At 35.0% G+C, this 19,883-nt stretch overlaps 1 protein-coding gene across 1 annotated transcript in view; it reads left to right on the top strand.

Annotated features, from left to right (window-relative positions):
- The window catches only part of IntS8 (integrator complex subunit 8), a 307,298-nt gene that overhangs the window by 80,569 nt on the left and 206,846 nt on the right, over positions 1–19,883 (top strand). Inside the window, exons 8-9 of the mRNA XM_090392448.1 lie at positions 5,756–5,848; positions 18,407–18,553. Coding sequence (XP_090248574.1) covers positions 5,756–5,848; positions 18,407–18,553 — 240 coding nt within the window. The remainder of the gene's footprint in view (positions 1–5,755; positions 5,849–18,406; positions 18,554–19,883) is intronic.

Genomic DNA, 19,883 nt, shown 5'->3' with positions numbered 1-19,883 from the left:
CCAACTGGCAATTTTTGAAAATCTACGCCTTTCATTGGCCGTGGTCTTAATGATCGATTTATGAGCAGTGGTTTTAACATCCGATCTCCTAAAGCATTCGAACAAAATAGGAGTGTTATGCGATCCTTTGCTGCTTTGAACCCACCAACAGTTTTTTGCATTTTTGATACGTAAGTTCTGTTTGGCATTTTTTTCCAGAAAAGGCCGGTTTCATCCATATTCCAAACTTGTTCACGAGTGTAACCTCCATCTTCAATTATTTTAGCAAGTTTTTGTGGAAATGCTTTAGCAGCTGTTTCATCAGCAGAAGCCATTTCACCTTTAATTTTTATATTATGAAGAGCATGTCTTTTAATAAACTTAGCCAGCCAACCATTGTTTGCATGAAATTCATATTTTTTCCTCGATTGAGATGAAGTATCTGGCTGCAGTTTTTTAATCTGTTCATAAAATCTCAATGCTGATTGCTTAATGGAATTTCTGTCAACTGCCATTCTTTTTTGTACATTATCTTCTATCCACATCACTAAAGCTTTTTCGGCCTTTTCTAGAACAACATCTTTTGTGTATGATGATAATTTCGCACTCGATTTTGTACCAGAACATACCGCATTTCTAATAGACTCTTCATTTTTCTTTATAGATCTGACAGTTGATTCACTGAATCCAAAATGCTTACTCACAGTCGTCGCACCTTCCCCAGTTTGAAGACGATCTAAAATTTGAATTTTTATATCCAAGGAAACGGCTTTCCTTTTTTTTTTTTTTTTTTTTGGTTATCGGCAACATCATGTGAGAGGTGGATTAAAATCTTCGGTTAATGAAATTAAAGTTTGAAAATTACATATAGCTTACCATTTATTATTTCTTGGCAAAATTATTAATTTTATAACGCGATTTTTATTTTCATTTCACTTAAAAAATGCAAATGCAAAAAATGCGGTAACTGTGTAGTCTACTCAAACACCAAATTCAAACTGCTAAGAACTGCTTTTTTATGCGCAGTCAGTTATGTAATTCGGGAATTCCAAATAAATGAAATTCGTAAGAATTTAGAATTTTCTTAATCGACATGAGAATGCAATTCTACGAAATTCTCAGAATTTTCTTGAATTACGGATTTTTTCCTAACTTAGACTTTAGGTTGGTCACGTAAAAAAAATTATTTTTGATATCCCAATTCGCTTAACTCCGAATTCGTGGAAAAAAAGTCGCATAAAAAGAGGTTTAGGTGTATATGACTTCTGCATTACTTCAACCTTGGTAGCTCTTCTGGATCTGGTTCCCACTGATAAATGTTTGCTTGCTTCCTGGGGGAGTAGAGAGGGGGGGGGGTAGTTTTTGACTATCACTGAGCAAAACCACCACTGAGTTTCCTTTCCTGAAGTGATTTAGGGCAGGAGTGATGAGTTAACAGTGATCCTTTAGGATCACTCAGTGAGATTTAGAGTGATCTTATAGATTTTGGAAACTCTTCACTTTAGCAGTACCTTAATTAAGATTAAAACCGGTCTTGGTAGCGACCCTTCCCGTAATGCATATGGGAAGGATCACTACTTCCCATAAAACTTTTTACATTGTCTATTCTCTGTCCATTCAAAGTGATTTCCATCCCATCATTTCCTTTCTTTGAAATCCTCATCATTTTTGTCTTTTGAACATTTATTTTCATTTTATATCTCTCATTTCCAACCCTGTTCAGTCTATTCAAAATTCTTTGCGAATATTCCTCTGTTTCGCTCATGAGTACAATATCATCTATGTATCTTATATTATACATAGATGATATTGTACCAAGGCCTCGCTCATCATCCATTCACTATAGACATTAAAAAGCAGTGGGGACATCCCACAACCTTGTCTCACACCCTTCCTTATGGGGATCCATTCAGTATCCTCTCCTTCAAATCTAATCATGGCTTTTTGAGTTTTATATATTCTGAACAGCAGTCTGATAATTTTTCCATCTATTCCTATTTTATGCGTAATATCAAATAAAACAGGGTGATTAATTATTGAAAGCTTTTTCGTAATCCACAAAGCATAGATATAAATCTTTATATCTATTGCACTCAATCGTTCTTTCCCCCCAATATCCATAGTGTTGTGATGGCTTCCCTGTTTCTCCTGAAACCAAATTGTGCTTCATTGAATTCTCTCTCTATCATCGGTTCCATTCTTCTATATATTATGTTGATTAGAACTTTTGCAATGTAACTAATCAACCTATGTTGATAGTTCTGTGCTTATTGCAATCCATCGTTCCTATAGTCTTGGGAATAGGAACAAAAATAGATCTTATAAAGTCTTTAGGTATTCTGTTCTCCTCCAGACTTCTATTAAAAATGATGGATAGAAGTTTTATTCCTTCCTTTCCCAATGCCTTCAGCAGCTCCCCTTGAATATCATCCACTCCCAGAGCTTTCCTATCCTTTATTCTTTTGATGGCTGTTTCAGTTTCTCCTTCCTTAATTTCTGGAGTATCATCATTTTCTATCTGATCACATTCCAGATTATCTTCATCTCCATAAAGTTCTGTTACATAATTCTTCCACCTTATCATTTTTTTCCAGCAAGGTCTTTCCTCTTTCATCCTTCAGAGTGCTGCTTTTTGTCCTTCTCTTTTTCCCTAAAATCAAGTTCAAGCTTTCATAGACCTTTCTCATATCCTTTGCTTTATCATTTTCCTCTATTTCCTTGCAGACTTGATTGAGCCAGTCTTCCTTTACTTTCTTAGCCAGAATTTTTACTTGTTTATTGATCTCTTTATATCCGACATAGGCTTCATTGTTATTCTTAATCTTCCATTTTCTTCTTCTTTCGTTCATTTTTTCTGTCACTTCCTCAGTAATCCAGGACTTCCTCCCTCTCTTCTCTTCTTCACCCAGAATACCTTTAGCACATTCCTTGATTTTCTCTCTTAAATCAGTCCAGATTACTTCCAAGGGTCTATCAGTATTGCTGACCTTATTTTCTAGTTCAGTGTTGATATTTCTCTCTGATATTGTTTCTTTTTAGTCCATCAATTCTTATTTTTCTAGTTGCATATTCTTTATTTATTCATTTTAATCTGATTTTTACTTTAATTGTGAGCAACTTATGGTCACTGTTATAGTCTGGTCCAGGATAAGTTTCTGCATTTTTTATTATATTTCTATATCTTAAGTTAATTAGTATGTAATCAATCTAATTTCTGACTTCTTCACCTCTCTCTCCAAGTGTTCTTCAAGTATACAGTCTTCTCTCATGTTGTTGAAACCAGGTGTTAGTCACTATCAGTTTGTGTCTTCTACAAAACTCCACCAGTCTGTATTCCAAGTGGCCCACCAGATCATCCTCTCTTCCTTTCCCTATCTTAGCATTCATATTTTCCAAGTATACTTGGGAGATACGAATGCTAATATGAATGCAAGTATACTTGAATTATAAGGATATTTTTAGGTTTGTCTTTTATTCTCAAAGCAATTACTCTTTCAGATCCCTGCCAATATCCCTCTACCATATTGGCTGTTCTTTTATCCAGCAATATTCCAACACCCCTTTGATGTTCTTCTCCTCCTCCTGAGTAAATAAATCTAAATACATTGTCTGTTCTTATATCTCCTTTCCATCTAACCTCTGAGATTCCAAGAATTGATAACTTCATTCTTTTCATTTCTCTGACTACATTGGCCATCTTCCCTGCTTGATACAATGAGTTAACATTCCAGGTGCCCATGTTTGTATTTTCCTTGAGGTTCATTTTCTTATGTTGTGTTCTTACATCAGCTCCAGAACTTCCAGGAGACTTTGATCCTGCAGCATCATTTGAGGCCTTATCCTGCTGGGACTCTAACATGGATCTACAAATCCCCCTCCCTGGTAGCATGTTGCATACGGTCAGACCCAGGGGTCCCATCTGTTCTTATGCATAGTTGATTTTTCCATCTTGACTTAATCATCATTACTCAGAGAAAGAGAAAAAGTGTGCATGGTGGTTCTCCGTTGCTTTCAATGCAGCTTGCTGTTGGACATCTTCAGTTTGGGTACCCCGGGATCACTAGTTCTCCCTGCACATCTAGGTGTGCCCCTGGGGGGGGGGGGCACACCTAGATGTGCAGATCATCTGTAGAACTCCCTGGCAAATACTTCAAATGAACAGCCATATCCGCCTGCCTATCTCTTATTCTTTTTGGCTGCAGTTCATCTGCTATCATCAGCAGTACCCATCCTATCTTCTCTATCTTTCCTGAAAATACTAAACCTTTCACATTCTATCCGCATAACTAAATCATCTGCTGTTAGCCAAGTCTCACTAATGCCTATAACTTTTGGCAAGGTTGCACTAACCAATGTCAAAAACTCCTCCCTGTTGTTCCTGATACTTCTGGCATTAATATATAGAAATTGCAGCATCCCTTTAGCCCCCCCCCCACCTTTACTTTCTGAATTGACTACCCTATTCAGTATTTTTGCTTGAGGCTAGATTCCTTACTTGATCATTCTCATACTCATTCGCTCCTACACTTTTCACCAATCATGCTGAAATGCAAATTCAGGGAAACTTAAGCAATTAGGGTGGAAGCAAGTGAGGCTGTGTGGAGCCTCACTTGCTTCCACCCTAATTGCTTAAGTTTACCTGAATTTGCGTTTCAGCATGTTTGGTGAAAAGTGTAGGAGAACGGTATATGCACTTTCTTATAGGGTTTTTATAATATGAATATGAGACATTGCATATGTGAGATAGAGGTTTGAATTGAACTGAATTGCTCTCCTCTAGACAGCATTGAGAATTTTATAAGGTTTGGGGTACACTATACCAAATGTGAGTAGTATTCTAAAAATTGGTGGATTTGGGATTTTTATACTTAGTAGTTGGAGGAGTAAAAAATAGTATGTTGAGTGGAAGAGGATGCCTAATATTTTAGATACTTGAGGAAGAGATTGATGTAATGTGTTTATGCTAGAAGAGACTAGAGATAAAACAAAACAGAGAGATCTAATTGTGTGTGATGATTTGTGTGTTACTGAGGGTAAGTGAATTAAGATTCCTTTTGTGAGAGAAGAGGCAAGACTGGGTTTTAATGGTATTGAAGGTGACCAGATTGTTGTCATGCCATTAAAGGATGGTATGGAGATCAACGTTTAAGGCACTGGTTGATGATGCCAGGGCTATTTGTTTCAGTGATACTATTTTTGTCACGGACCTCAATTATTTATGACACTGTTTTGGCTGACAATCACAATCTGAATAAAATAATATTACATGCCCCCCCCCCCATTCTCTCCAATCATATATAAGATCTTATCCATTCTCCTAAGGACAAGCTCCATCCTTTAACTTCCAGGAGTATGTAAACTGCTATGTACATTCAGCTTATCCTATTTTAACAGACAATTAACATCCTCCTGAAAGAAAATAAGGAACATATGATTTCAGATATCCACAGTTACTGGATTTGATAATTTTTGTAGTCCAAGAATACTAGTTTGTAACATAACAAAATAGCAGTAGCTTAAATAATTATATTTATTTTGTTCTTGTGTGATGTTCAGCTAATACCATACATACTTAACATACATAATAGCGCTATTATTTTCACAAACTCAGACTTCTTTAGATGTGTCATATTTGATGTTCATAGTAGCTGTTTTTGATATTTGCTATATAAATCACTTATTTTCTGGAAAATAAAATAAAAATGAAAACCCCGTTCTGTAATTAGCTTTTTTCTTTTTTTTAAAATTTTTTTTTTAATTCACTTTGTGTTTCTAGGTTGCATATGACCTTGGATGCTTCTATTTTTTTCAACGAAAGCATGAGAAAGCTAATGATATGATTATGATGACAGCTGATATCTTCCCAAAGGTATGGAATATTTTTATATTTGTTTTGGATGGAAAATTCTAGTGTGATACTGCATTATAACTGGTTAATTAATAGGGATATTCATTGATCTTTATTTTGTTCTAAAACACACACACACATTGCACAGTAATCTCCGAGTCTGAAGGCTCATCATTGGAGACCCATGCTGTCTATACTGCCTCTCCTTAAACACATTCACCAATGTGTTCAAGGAAAGGTATGACAGGATTCACAAAAGATTCTGGCAACCCATTTCACTCATTCACCACACTCCAAGCAAAGTCCTGAGGCTTTAGCAACCACGCTCTTATTCAATTTCCAGGGATGGTTCCCCTTCCTCCCTGCTCTTTTCCATCTAGCTAAGTGTTGCATCAATTCTGTTAAACTCCTTTTAGTAACTTAGATGGGACATGATATAACCATTTATCAACCAATTTCTGCAGCCGACAAACCTTCAGTCTATCCTTGTAGGGAACATGTAAAAAACTCACCATCTTGGTTACTTGCCTCTGGATTCTCTTCTCCACTTCCTTATACCCTTAGAACCCAGGTGACCAGACCTGTGCACAGTAATCCTGATGTGGCTGTATCAAAACTATATAAAGAGGAATTGATCCTTCTTCATCTATGTGTTCTTCAATAACCAAGTAATTCTGTGACTCTGCTTCAGCTACTTTTACAACATACCCAGTGAACTTCAGTTTCCTCATATCCCTAGCTTCATGAGTTTCTTGAAGTACAGTTCCATCAATGTAAAACAAAATTCATAATCTTTTCATCTTACCTTTGCAGTTTTCCATATTAAACCATCTGTTATCTTCTGTGTGTCAGCATATTTAAATCATTCTGAAAGCTCTCTACATTGGCTTAACTACAGTAATGTAGTTAAGGCAATGTAAAGCTAAGACAAACTAAATTTTTCCTTGTGTATGAAAATATTTTCATGACTATTGATGATTACAGCCAAATATGGACATAAATTGATTGCCAGCATACTAATAAATTATATTACACAAAAAATGTACTATAAGTTTCATACAATTTAAATTGCAATACAATTTTGGCAAATATTAGAAATTTTTTAATGATATAGTTAAGGAATTAATGTACAGTGCTTACAGAAAACCATGTGGAGAGAGAGACCAGAGTTCAAGATTGGTACTATCAACATAAGCCTGATGTGGGCAAAGAAATGGAACTAGCTGAGGAATTGGATAAGCACCAGATTGACATAATACGGATGACTGAAACAAAAAAAAAGGCAAAAACTGATGAGATCTTTCTGAGCAATAAATACAAAATGTTATATTCAGGCAATGACAATCAAGTAAAAGAAGGAGTAGTCACAGTATTCAACACTAAATACGAGACTAATCTTCTTGAATGGCAGGCAGTCTCAAGTAGAGTGATGTGGGCAAATATCAGAATGGGGAATTGGACAATGAGACTTATTTGTGCCTATGCTCCCACAGAAGGTTCTACTAAAGTAGAAGTGGAGGAATTTTTTGATGCTTTAGAAAAAGCAACTGACACAATGAAAAAGGAAAAGTTGGTCCTTGTTGGGGATCTAAATAGCAGAGTAGGAAATGATTGTCAGACATACGAAAATATTTTGGGAAAATTTGGAGAAAAGAGCAAGGCTAATAATAATGGCAAATACCTGTTGCATTTCTGCTCAGGACATGGACTGGTTATTACTAACACAATGTTCCAACATTAAAATGTGCACAAATTCACATGGAGAGAAGAGACAAGGAATAAAAAAAAAAAAAAACTGCTACCTTCATATGAGATCGGATAAACTCGCCTATTATTATTTATTAGAACTTTCACCACAAGTCTAATTAACCGGTACCACATGGGGAGAAGAAAAGGACTTTCTTCCAAATAAAAGTCTCATTGACTATGTTATTGTTGCTAGTAATATTTTCTACCTGGTGCAGGACACCAGAGTATATAGAGGATTTGAAATTTGAAGTGATCCCTATTTAGTGTTGAGCAGGATAAAATCGAATTTCATATTGAAAAGAAGAACATATAAGAAAGTTTTGAAGCAATTAAAAGATGAGCAGCTCTCAGATATGAACTGTATACTAAAATACACAGATTATTGAAAAAAAAAAATGAATGAGTTTGAGAACAGGAACCAAACCTTGGAGAATCATTGGCAAGCCTTGAAGAAAACCCTGATTGATTCAACCAGAAAGGCATGTGGTGAGGTTGTCCGCAAGGATAGAAAAATCATGGTGGACACAGGAAGTTAAAGAGGCAGTAAAGGAAAAGAAGAAAGCATATCAAAAGTTCCTGGCAAATAAGTCAGCTTGTGAACTTAGAGAATACAGTGACAAATGTAAGAAAACTAAACACTGTGTAACTAGCTAAACAAAAGTCACGGGAAAACTTTGGTAAGAACATAGAAAATAAATATCAAATAGTGGGAAGATATTCTGGAATGTGTTGAAGAAGCTCAGAAATGGGAGAGAGGGTGCCTGTAAAAAATTAAAGATGATAAAGATGACATAAAAACTGGAGAAAAAGATATACCTGAAGTATGGAGTAATTACTTTGAAAAATTGCTAAATGAAACAAGGAATGATAGCACAGTGGTAAAAAACACCCAACAGGCATGCAATCAGGAATACATATCCAGGGAGATATCCATGATATTTGACCAGAAATGCTCAAGTATGGAGGTATGAAAGTCTTACAGTGGCTGCACTGCGTAGTTCAGAAGGCCTGGACAGAGTAAATGAATCCTGGATAGAGCTCTCATAGTACCCATATAAAAAAGGGAAATAAAACTGAATGTGAGAACTACAGAGGTATTTCTCTATTGAGTGTTCCTGGTAAGATTTATGCCAGTGTACTTGAGAAATTGTTCAGAAGGATTGTGAAAGCAAAGCGCGATGAAGAACAAGCTGGATTCAGGCCAAATAGAAGCTGTCAGCATCAGATTTTCACTTTATGACAAATAGTTGAGAAATCATGAGAATATAACAAAGATCTGTATTTAAGTTTTGTAGATCTGGAAAAAAGAGGTGCTTAAGGGTCAAAGCTGTGTAACTGAGAGGAGACCTCCACATAGCCTTTAAAGGAATGCAGAGAACCGACCAGGGCTTCTGACCTAATGACCAATCCTCACCTTCTCGTGGTGCACCCTGTTGGGTATCTACCTGGATACTGAACGAATAAGGATAAGTGATCACTATTTAGTCTTGAGCAGGATAAAATTGAATTTCATACTGAAAAGAATAACATGTAAGAAAGTTTTAAAGCGAGTAAAAGTTGAGCAGCTCTCAGATGTGAACTATAGACTAAAATACACAAAGATTATTGAAAAAAAAAATGAATGAGTTTGAGAACAGGAACCAAACCTTGGAGAATCATTGGCAAGCCTTGAAGAAAACCTTGATTGATTCAGCCAGAAAGGCATGTGGTGAGGTTGTCTGCAAGGATAGAAAAATCATGGTGGACACAGGAAGTTAAAGAGGCAGTGAAGGAAAAGAAGAAAGCATATCAAAAGTTCCTAGCAAATAAGTCAGCTTGTGCTCTTAGAGAATACAGAGACACATGTAAGAAAGCTAAACACTGTGTAAATCTAGCTAAACAAAAGTCATGAGAGGACTTTGGCAAGAACATAGAAAATAAATATCAAGAAAGTGGCAAAATATTCTGGAGGTTATTGAAGAATCTTAGAAATGGAGGAAAGAGTGCTGTAAAAGGAGTTAGAGATGATAAAGGTGACATGAATATGGTAGAAAAAAAAAAGATATCCTTGAAGTATGGAGTAATTACTTTGAAAAATTGTTAAATGAAACAAGCAGTGATAGCACAGTGGTAAAAAAACACTCAACAGATATACAGCCAGGAATGTATCTATACTTGAAATAGAAAAAGCTATCAAAGGCTTGAAATGTGGAAAGGCAGCAGGAGTAGATGATATTCGACCAGAAATGCTGAAGCATGGTGGTATAAAAGTCTTACAGTAGCTGCACTGCCTAGTTCAGAAGGACGAATTCCCGATGATTGGAGTAGAGCTCTCATAGTACTCATATATAAAAACGGAAATAAAACTGAATGTGAGAATTACAGAGGTATTTCCGTACTGAGTGTTCCTGATAAGATTTATGCAAGTATACTTGAGAAACGGGTGAGAAGGATTGTGGAAGGGAAGCTTGGCAATGAACAAGCTGGATTCTGGCCAAATAGAGGCTGTCAGGATCAGGTTTTCACTTTATGACAAATAGTTGAGTAATCATGGGAATATAACAAAGATCTGTATTTAAGTTTTGTAGATCTGGAAAAAGCATATGACAAGGTACCAAGAGAGAAGCTATTTAAAATGCTACAGTTATATATTGTCAAGGGGATTATATCAAGCAATACTTAATCTTTATTTGAGTTGTGAGTGAGTCAGCAGTTAGAATTGAAGGAAGATGGTTCAATGTTAAATCTGGTGTTAGACAAGAATGTACATTATCCCTTCTGTTATTCATTATCTATATGGATCACATTATGAAGGAAAGTGGTATTAAACAAGATATCAAAATTGGTGATGTTAATGTCAGCTCTTTGCTTTATGCGGATGATGTTATACTTCTAAATAAATCTGCTACAAGTCTGCAAGATTCCCTAACTTAATTGAATATCTGTTGTAATAGATATGGTATGAAGGTCAGCAATACAAAGACAGTGAAAATAGAAAGAATTTTTGAAAATGTCAACTGCATTGTGAACTGAGAACCTGTGGAACAAGTAAAACATTTCCACCACTTGGGTACGATTTTTATTGAAGATGGTAAATTAAATATGGAAATAGACAACAGAATCAACAAGGCTGGTGTAGTAGGAAGTCAATTGGTAATTGACTTCCTCAGTCAATTAAATTCATATGGAATAAGAGAGAAATTAGTCAGAACACTAAATTAGCTGTATGCAAGACAGTGTTCAAACCAGTTTTAACTTGTTTGAACCTTGTTTGATCTGAGAACTGGGTCAGATGTCAAGCACTTGACCAAAGACTAGAGACCGCAAATATAAGAGTCCTGAAAAATATTAGATATGTGAACAGATGGCATATTAAAAACGAGGAAATTAGGAAAGAACTTGACATTGGCAGCATCCAGGAATGCATTACCAGAGGTAATCTCAGGTGGCTTGGTCACTTAAACAGAATGGGCAAGGAAAGATTAGCTAAACAAGTGTTCTCTGCCGGGGTTGGCAGGAAAACAACCCAGAGGAAGACCAACACTTGAGCAAAGACTGGAGTCTGCAGTTATGAGAGTCCTGAGAAAGATTGGGGGTCATGAACAGATGGCATCAATGGCAGTATCATATTAAAAGTGAGGATATTAGGAAAGAGCTTGACATTGTTGTCATCCAAGAATGCATTAGCAGAGCTAATGTTGGGTAGTATGATTACTTAAACAGAATGGGCAAGGAAAGATTAGCAAAACAAGTGTTCTCTGAAAAAAGACCCTGCGGAAGACCAAGATATAGGTGGATTGATACGGTAAAAAGTGTCTTAGATGATAGAAATATAAGATCTAATGATGTTAGTCTTGACAGGTAGCAGACTGATTTAGAGGAAAATTGTAGATAGGAATTTAGTAATGATGTAAATTTTTCATGTAGTACTATCATATCCTGCACATCCCCTTGAAGGTACATGACAGGAATTTGATGATGATGTGTAGAGACATTTCAGTATGGAATGTGTCCACCCTAAACTGCGATGCAGCTCTTACAACGTTGTACCATGCTTAGCACCAAGTGATTCAGGAGTTGTTGAAGCAAACTGGCCAATTCCTCTTTCAGACTAAAGATAAGCCCTGGTTTGATTTTTGGAGGGGAATTTTGAACAGCGATCTGGGTAGCATGATGGCCACTTGATTCAATTAATATCCTCCGTCTCTACTGCTCATATACGATGTGGTGTGGAATTGTCATCCATAAAAATGAATTCTCTGCCTATCTATTCACTGCTGTATCTGTTCCTTTCAAGAACATTCTGGCAATAGTAAGCAGTACCACTTTTGTGACAGATCAAGTGTCATCTAGAATCTTAAGAAAGACTAAAATGACTCTTATCTGTAAAGTGTACATTAGCCCATTGGTGTCTTGTCCAATTTTTATGGATACAACACCACTGAAAACATGCTTTACAATGAGCTGTGGGTAAATGAATGCAGAACTACAGGCCTACAGTCTTGTGTATGATGGTGCAATAGCAAATTCTCTCCAGCATTTTTAATACCAATTTTCAGCAATTTTATCCCCATCATTGGATCGACTTCAGTAATTAGGTTCCTCTTGATCTTTTTATTTGTCATGATAAATTTTTGTGTAATCTTTGTATCCCAATGAAGAACTCTTTGTTCTGTAAGCATATTGAGTTAAATGCATTGTTTGTATCAATTTCATTGGGAATATCATATAATTATTCCTATAAGTGTTCCTTGAATACTTTTGATTCATTTTTCATTTTTTTGAATACTTTCTTTGGTTCACTCATAGCAGTTAGTGTGTCCTTTTTTTTTTTTAATAATTTGTTAAATTACTGCCAACTTTGGCAAAGTTACACAGAAAATCAAGGGCTCTCTCAAAACCTGACCTCATGGTATGCCATCACTTTAGTGTTTTTTTATAGCTGAAGTTGTAATACTATATTTCGACTTGAGCTCCTAAGTTTTGCTAAGGTACCAAGTTCAAGAAAAATGCACTTTTAGATTTGTAGCTTGTTCCTGGGAAGTGACACTTCCATTGATTTGACCTTCAGAGGACTGACTGTCAAATCAATGGAGCCTTTGTCTCTCCCAGAGGCAACACTGGGGGATGCTGGCTGTTGCTATAGTAGTTAATCCTATTTTGAGAGGGATGTTGTCTTTAAGGCCAGCTGAACAATGGACACAGTCTCACCAGTCACATTTGAACCAAAAAGGTAGAATAAAAAATCACTCTTATGCTCTTAGAATTATGATACTATGAAATAAATTACTTGCTGTTAGAAAAAACACATACAAGCTGTCAGTTGGTACCAGTTACATCCAGTTTTATGGTTTAATTATGCACAAAATAAGGCTAAAAAAAAAACAAAAAAAAACATAATCTAAGATGTTGGAATTTGATACACATGTTTAGACAAAATTCTCATACTTTATCATAGAACCATATAATTTTGCAATAGATGGCTTATTTTATATATAAAACAAGAACTAATAAGAAATTCCTTTTACTATAAATATAATCAAGGAACAATTCATTGGGAATAACTTGAAAATTATTCAGAAGATCTGGCATTTTTTTTCAAACAGTGTTTTAAAGTAATTTCTTGGTGACCTTTCCCCTACTTCAAAGTTTTTAATTAATTGTCAGATTCTTGATATGTATCCTTAAGAGGTATTCATAGCACTACATGAAATGTTTACATCATTACCAACTTCCTTTTGCCAATTTTCTTCCAAATTACTGTGTCTTTCAGGATTCCAGTATTATCAAATCACATTTTCATCTTCTAAGGCACTTAGATCCACCTAGATCGTAGTTTTCCTTTGAGTCTTTTTCCTGCCATCCAGGCATCAAATACTTGTTTTACAGGCTTTTCCTTTTCCATTTTTTTTAAGTGACCATACCATCTGAGATTAGCTTTACTCATACATTCCTGAATGCTAACAATGCCAAGTTTCTTCCTAATACTTTCATTTTTCATGTTTCTGCCATCTATTCACTCTCATTTTTGTCAGAACTCTCATGTGGTCTCTGATAACTGTTTTATTTCTAATCCCCCTTTCAAATCCATATATTGAAAATTGATTTAAGCACTGATCTGTATACAGCTTTACTGTTTTAACTAGTTTCTCTCTTATTTGCCCCCCCCCCCCTCCCATTTAGCTTCCCACTGCCAGCTTTCCTCATTCTGTTGTCTGTTTCCATGTTTAATTGCCATCATCAGAAAAAATTGTGCCTGAAAGGCTGAAATATTTTACTTTTTCTAGAGGTTTTGCATATGGGGTGCAGCTGATGTTTTCCATACCTATTTTCATAGTTGTTATTTTTGATTACCATACCAGATTTGTTACAGATTGTTCAAATGAGTCAGAATCCTGAAAACTTGTAATGGATTTATTTATTTATTCATTTATATTTTAAATTATTATTTTTTATTATTTTAAATTTAAAAAAAAATTAATGCAATTCCCACCCATGAAAGGTTTTAAACCAATAGTACCTTAAGTGGACTAATGAATTTTTTCTATTTTTAAATTAATTTTATACATATCTTGTATATTTTTTATGTACTCCAGAAACCTTGCTCTAGAGATCAAAGACTGAACTTTCTCAAACTGCTTCAAGCCAACAATAAGCTTAGTGGTGGACTCACATTGTGCAATGAAATTCATTTCCTACCTGAAGACAATTGTAAACATCCTTGTCCAAGGTGGAATTTGAACCCGCAGCCTCTTAGTTGTAGGAGTATAACATCTACATAAAGTAAAGCTCTGAGATTAACATTTCCAATTTTGAGTGAAGATAGCACATAGCCTTGTCTTTTACCTGATTTTACATCAAACTATCTTCCTAACTGCTGACTTACAATTATTGAAATACCATGTATTGCTCAATATCAATCTCATTTACGGTACAAAATGTACTATAGGTTTACAAATAACCTTTCATGGGTGAGGGCAACATTAAAAAAAAAGAAAAATATGTAATTGTAGCATTTTGTCTTTTCTCTTGACACCTTGTTATATGCCTTTACCATTTCATTCCAGATCTTACAAAACTTAAATACAGATTTCATAAACAAAGTGAATATTAGATCCAGCATTATTTCAAATTCAAATGTAAAAACTATGAAAGTTTTGTAAGGTAAGTTGACTAGAGAGCTTACAGGAATACAGGCTTACCTTATGAAACTTTCATAGTTTCTACGTTCGGCTTTGAAATAATGCCGGATCTAATATCCACTTTTTTTTATGTAACTTTGCATCATCGAACTGAAGCCTTTTGGCTCTTTATTTTAATAATTACTTAAATATAGATCCTGATTGTTGTTATTATTATTAAGAGACCTTTAGAGAATCAGGGACTCATTGAGGGAAGCTACATATCACCCTCATTAGCTGTCATACCCTTTCTTGAATTCATTCACCCTGCCTGCACTCACAACTTCCAGAGGCAGTCCATTCCATTCACACACCACTCTATGAGAGAAAATTTATCTCATACCCCCCCCCCCCCCTTCACTGTATTCGTTCTCAATTTCCATGTATACCTTCTTGTCCTCTCCCTGCCCTCCATAAAATGAAAAATTCCATCTAGAGAATTCCAGTAGAAGTTTTGTAAGTCTCAATGATATCATCCCTATTTCTACTGTCTACTAGTGTCTGCAGTCACAAATTCTCATTCGATCTTCATAATCAGTATTCAACAATCCCGATATCATCTTTAACTCTCTCTCTCTTTTCACTGTATCAGCATCACCATGGAAACCATGCCTGTACATAGTAGTCCAAGTGAGGTCATATCAAGACCTTTTAAAGAGACAAAGTGACTACTTTATTTTTACATATTAAGGTTCATTTGAGCATTGCAGTTATCCTCTGAGTTGTATTTGCAATCTTTACTATCTGGCCCTTAAACTTCCTATTTGTTAAAACTCCAAAATTCCTAGCTTGACCACTTTCTTCTAGTATAATCCTACCAATATGATATTGATGGGTGCCTTTCCCAGATCTACAAAACTTAAATACATATTCTTCTTATATCCATGATTAACTACTTGTCTTAGGGTATCTGAGACTTCTGTTTGACCCAAACCCAACTTGTTCTTCCTCAAGTTTTCCTTCTGTAATTTTTTTAGTCTCTTCTCAAGTATGTTTACATAAATCTTACTTGGAATACATTCAGTAAGGAAATGCTTCTGTAATTGTCACATTCAGTTTTATTTCCCTTTTTTTTTTTTATTGGTGGAAACTATGAGAGCTCTACTCCAATAACCTGCTATTTAATCTTCTGACCAGGACTTCAGAATTATGCAGAGTAACCACTATAAAGTAATGCACCTGACTGCATTCCTCTTGAATGCTTTCTACAACTATTCTGTTTCTTCTTGTTTCATTTAGCAATCTTTCAAACTAATTATTCCAGTCATCTAGAATATCTTTATCTTTGGTTTTCATGTCACCATTATCATCTCTGATTCCTTCTACAGCTCTTTTTTCCATTTCTAAGCTTTTTTCATAGCTTAGCCTCCAGAATATATTTGTGCACATTCCTGATATTTATATTCTTACAGAAGTCTTCCTATGGCTTTTGTTTAGTTATGTTTACACAATGTTTCACTTATGTTTTTCTCTGTATTTTTCACAGAGCAGAGCACATGCTGACTTACTTGTTAGGAACTTTTGATATACTTTCTTCTTTTCCTGGACTGCCTCTTTAACTTTCTGCCCCCCTATATACAGTAGTTCTGGTTCTTCTTCTTGCAGAAAATTTCATTCATGCTTCTCTAGCTGAATTGCTGTTTTCTTCGGTATCTGCCACTGAGCCCACAAGGTTTGATTATTGTATTCCAACTTTTCATTATTATTATTATTTTAATAATATTTGTATATTTAATCTATAGCTAATCACTTTTTAAAATTTTTGAAAATATTCTTTTCAATTTGAAATTCATTTTTATCCTGCTCAAAACTGAATGTTTCTCCTGTATACGCTCATGTCCTAAACCAGCATGAAGATATTACTATCAACAATTGCATGTCAATGAGACTGTTCTTATTTTTTGTGTCTTTTCTCCATGTGAATTTGTGCACAGCTGTATGTTGGAACATGGTGTTAGTAATGATTAACCATATTCCTTAACCAAGCAGGTACTTACCATGCTGTTTTTTTTTTTTTTTTTTTTTCTCCCTAAAACATTTCTATATTTCTGGTATTAATTTCTTATTTTGCTATTTAGAACTCGGATAAAGACAAATGTTTCCTTTTTACATCCCAGATCTACAAATTTGTATGTGTATTGTTGCTTTCTATGGTGACTTGAAATTTTGTTTACCCACATCACTCTAGTCTGCCATTTGAGATTGATTATTCACATGGTTAGTATTGAATAATATAGCAACTCCTTCCTTTCCCTTCTCATGATTGTCTGTGTTTGTTATTCAGAAAAAATCTCCTCTGTTCATGTTTTCTCTGTTTTTCTGAGTAAAACAGCTGGGGGGGGGGTTGCTTAACTGGATGACATCTGGAATGACATTTCATCTTGTTGCATCATCATCTTTATTTAAGTCAGTAGTGAATACAATTTAGGTAGCTTAATCCCAAATTGCCAGCCCATTCTCATTTGTTCACTATCCAAATAGATACATCCTAACAGGATGCACCACACGAAGGTGAGGTTTTGTACATTAGGTCAGAAGCTCTAGTCAATTCACTGCATTCCTTAAAAGGCTGAGAAGGGGTATCATCTGTTCATATGCTTACAAGATATTAGTGCACAGGAAACATTTGGGATGGTTTTAGATAATCAGATGATGAATGAACATTATCTTTATAGCCTGAGAGTAATCCATTTCTATAACTTGTATGCATTGATTACTATATTAATAACAGTGGCATTACGATTATTTCTGCTACATAAGTTTTGTATATATGCCAATTTGCACATGTTTTTGTGTGTATTCTACGAATTAAAAGCTTTGAGTTCTGATTTATTAATTGTCATAAAATTTAATCTTAATTTCACTTGTCATTTAATATTTTTTTAATTAGGAAAAATAAATGTTTATTGTATTTGTTGATTTTCACTTGAATAAATGTTACATAGTTTGCCTTATGTGTAGTTAAGTAAATAAAAAAATAATAATAAAAATAAATCTGCTAATGACTTTTATTCCCTTTCCCTTATTGGGAGTAGGCAAAACCGTTTTAGCACTGTCTAACTTTTTGAGACTGTGAGGGCAGTTCAGTTTCCACTAGTAGCTAATCATAGCTGACCAAAGACTGTTACTAATTATAAATGGCATCAGGTGAAGAGGTGGAGACAGTGCCAGCATCTCATTGTCCCAAATGCAACATAGTTATTGTCTGAAGTAGTATGGGTACTATGGTACATTTTCTTGTATTTACAGGATAAAAAACCTGATTATCTGGTAGAAAAAAGCCTGCTTGCCTGTGTGAGAGATTGACTAACTCAAGAATTGGTTGAAGAAAGAGTTAGAGAAAGTCCCTCTAGTCAGTGACTAGATTCATACTAAGAATGGCTTTCTTTGGGTAGCCTAGTGCTATGGATGCATATGCCATTTCCACAGGGCCACACAGGCCTCAAGTAAATGACATTAGTTTTTATTTTTTTTTATTTATTTTTTTTTATTATTCTATTTTGTATAAGACATACAAATAATTCTTCAGATGTTAAAATTAACTCTTTTTGAATAAACTAGATTCAATGAAATACTTACTAGTATTTAAAGCTCTAGTTAAAAAAATATTCTTAAATACTTAATCAGTATTTAAAAATTATTCATTTCAATTCTTGTTTTAAAAAAAAAGTTGGAGCAGCCAACATTCTGTAAAGTGAATACTGCCAGGTTGAAAGGATATTGTACTGCTTGCACTCATTTACTTGGCAACCCAACCCCTACTCCTGCCATTTCTTTGAGGGAAAATTTACAGATGTCAATCAGAACTGGACACCAAGTTAGTAATATATCAAAATTGAATTATTAAATTATTCCTATGTTATTATATATTGAAAATTATTGTAATGATTTGTTAAATTATTGTTTCATGAAATTTAGTTATATTGTAGACCTAAGAGTGGGCTGTAGATATCTTTCTTGAGACAGCCGAGGCAGAATGCATGATTGTATTGTCTACGACTATTCCTTGGAAGTTGGTGGAATTGACATTTTGCGCATCATAGTGTGGAGTATGCTGAACTTTGATGTCTATTGGGTGTAGCAAATAGATCCTCTGTTTATACCTTCATATTCATGTGTCTCTGGCAACCAGCATTAGACTTTCAGTCTGGAAGAAACTATCAAAACCATGTTTGGCCTCTAGCAAAAAGGTGAGGTTTACTTTTTATTCATTTCTTACAGTACGTAGTGTGTGTCGTTTCTGAGTGGTATCAGACATCATAGAAAGATCCAGTATTTTTCTTATTTTCAAAGAATGCAGCACTTTAAAATTGGCTGTTAGATAGTACATTTGGACTGAATATAATGGTAATGGTTTAGGAGAGTTCCAGATCAGTCAATAAATAATCTTGCTGCTACTATAAATTAAAGATACCAAGAAATTATACAGGAAGTCCCTGGGTTACGGACAAGATACATTCCTGAGAATGTCTTTAGGTCCAATTTGTATGTAACTCAGATCCTCAATGAACAGCGCATATATGGTAATAATAATAACAACAATATTATAATGGCTCATATGGGGCAATAATAATACCCTTGTAATAATAAGTTACAGAATCTGTTGTGCTCTTTCGTTTAATTCAAACAAACAAAACATAAAAACCAAAAAAAAATCAAAAAATTTCAAAAAGAATATTAAAGGTTAACACTCACCTAATGTTGCATCAATGTCTTGCTTACTGGAAGTGGCATTTTTGAGGCAAGAAGAGTAGGCTAACATTGATAATAAGATGATGATGGAGATGGTGCTGGAGAATCAGGATCAGATTCTGTTGCTGGAGGAGGGGAGCTTACCACTAAAGTCTTTTTTTTCCCCATCATAAATGGCCTTGTAGCAGCTTATGTTCTCACTAACTGCACGGTAAATCTTTGTAAACTTCTCAATGCTAGGATCTTGCTCCTCAAGCTTAGCAAATCCTGCTTCAGTGAGACTAAGCCTTCATCTAATTCTTTTGTTGTAAACTTTCTTGGCTCTGGATCTGATTCTTCATGTTCTTGTGTTTCTATTAGCTGCTTCTCTATCTCCATAGAGTCATCATTGGTTAATTCTTGTGAATGGGATTCTAGTAAGTCATTGACATCATTTTCATCTATGTCCAATTGCA

The sequence above is a fragment of the Typopeltis vanoorti genome, chromosome 1, assembly GCF_054136105.1.
Source record: "Typopeltis vanoorti isolate ZY-2024b chromosome 1, IOZ_Tvanoo_1.0, whole genome shotgun sequence".
Lineage (NCBI taxonomy): Eukaryota > Metazoa > Arthropoda > Arachnida > Uropygi > Thelyphonidae > Typopeltis > Typopeltis vanoorti.
This window is presented reverse-complemented; position numbering and strand designations above follow the sequence as displayed.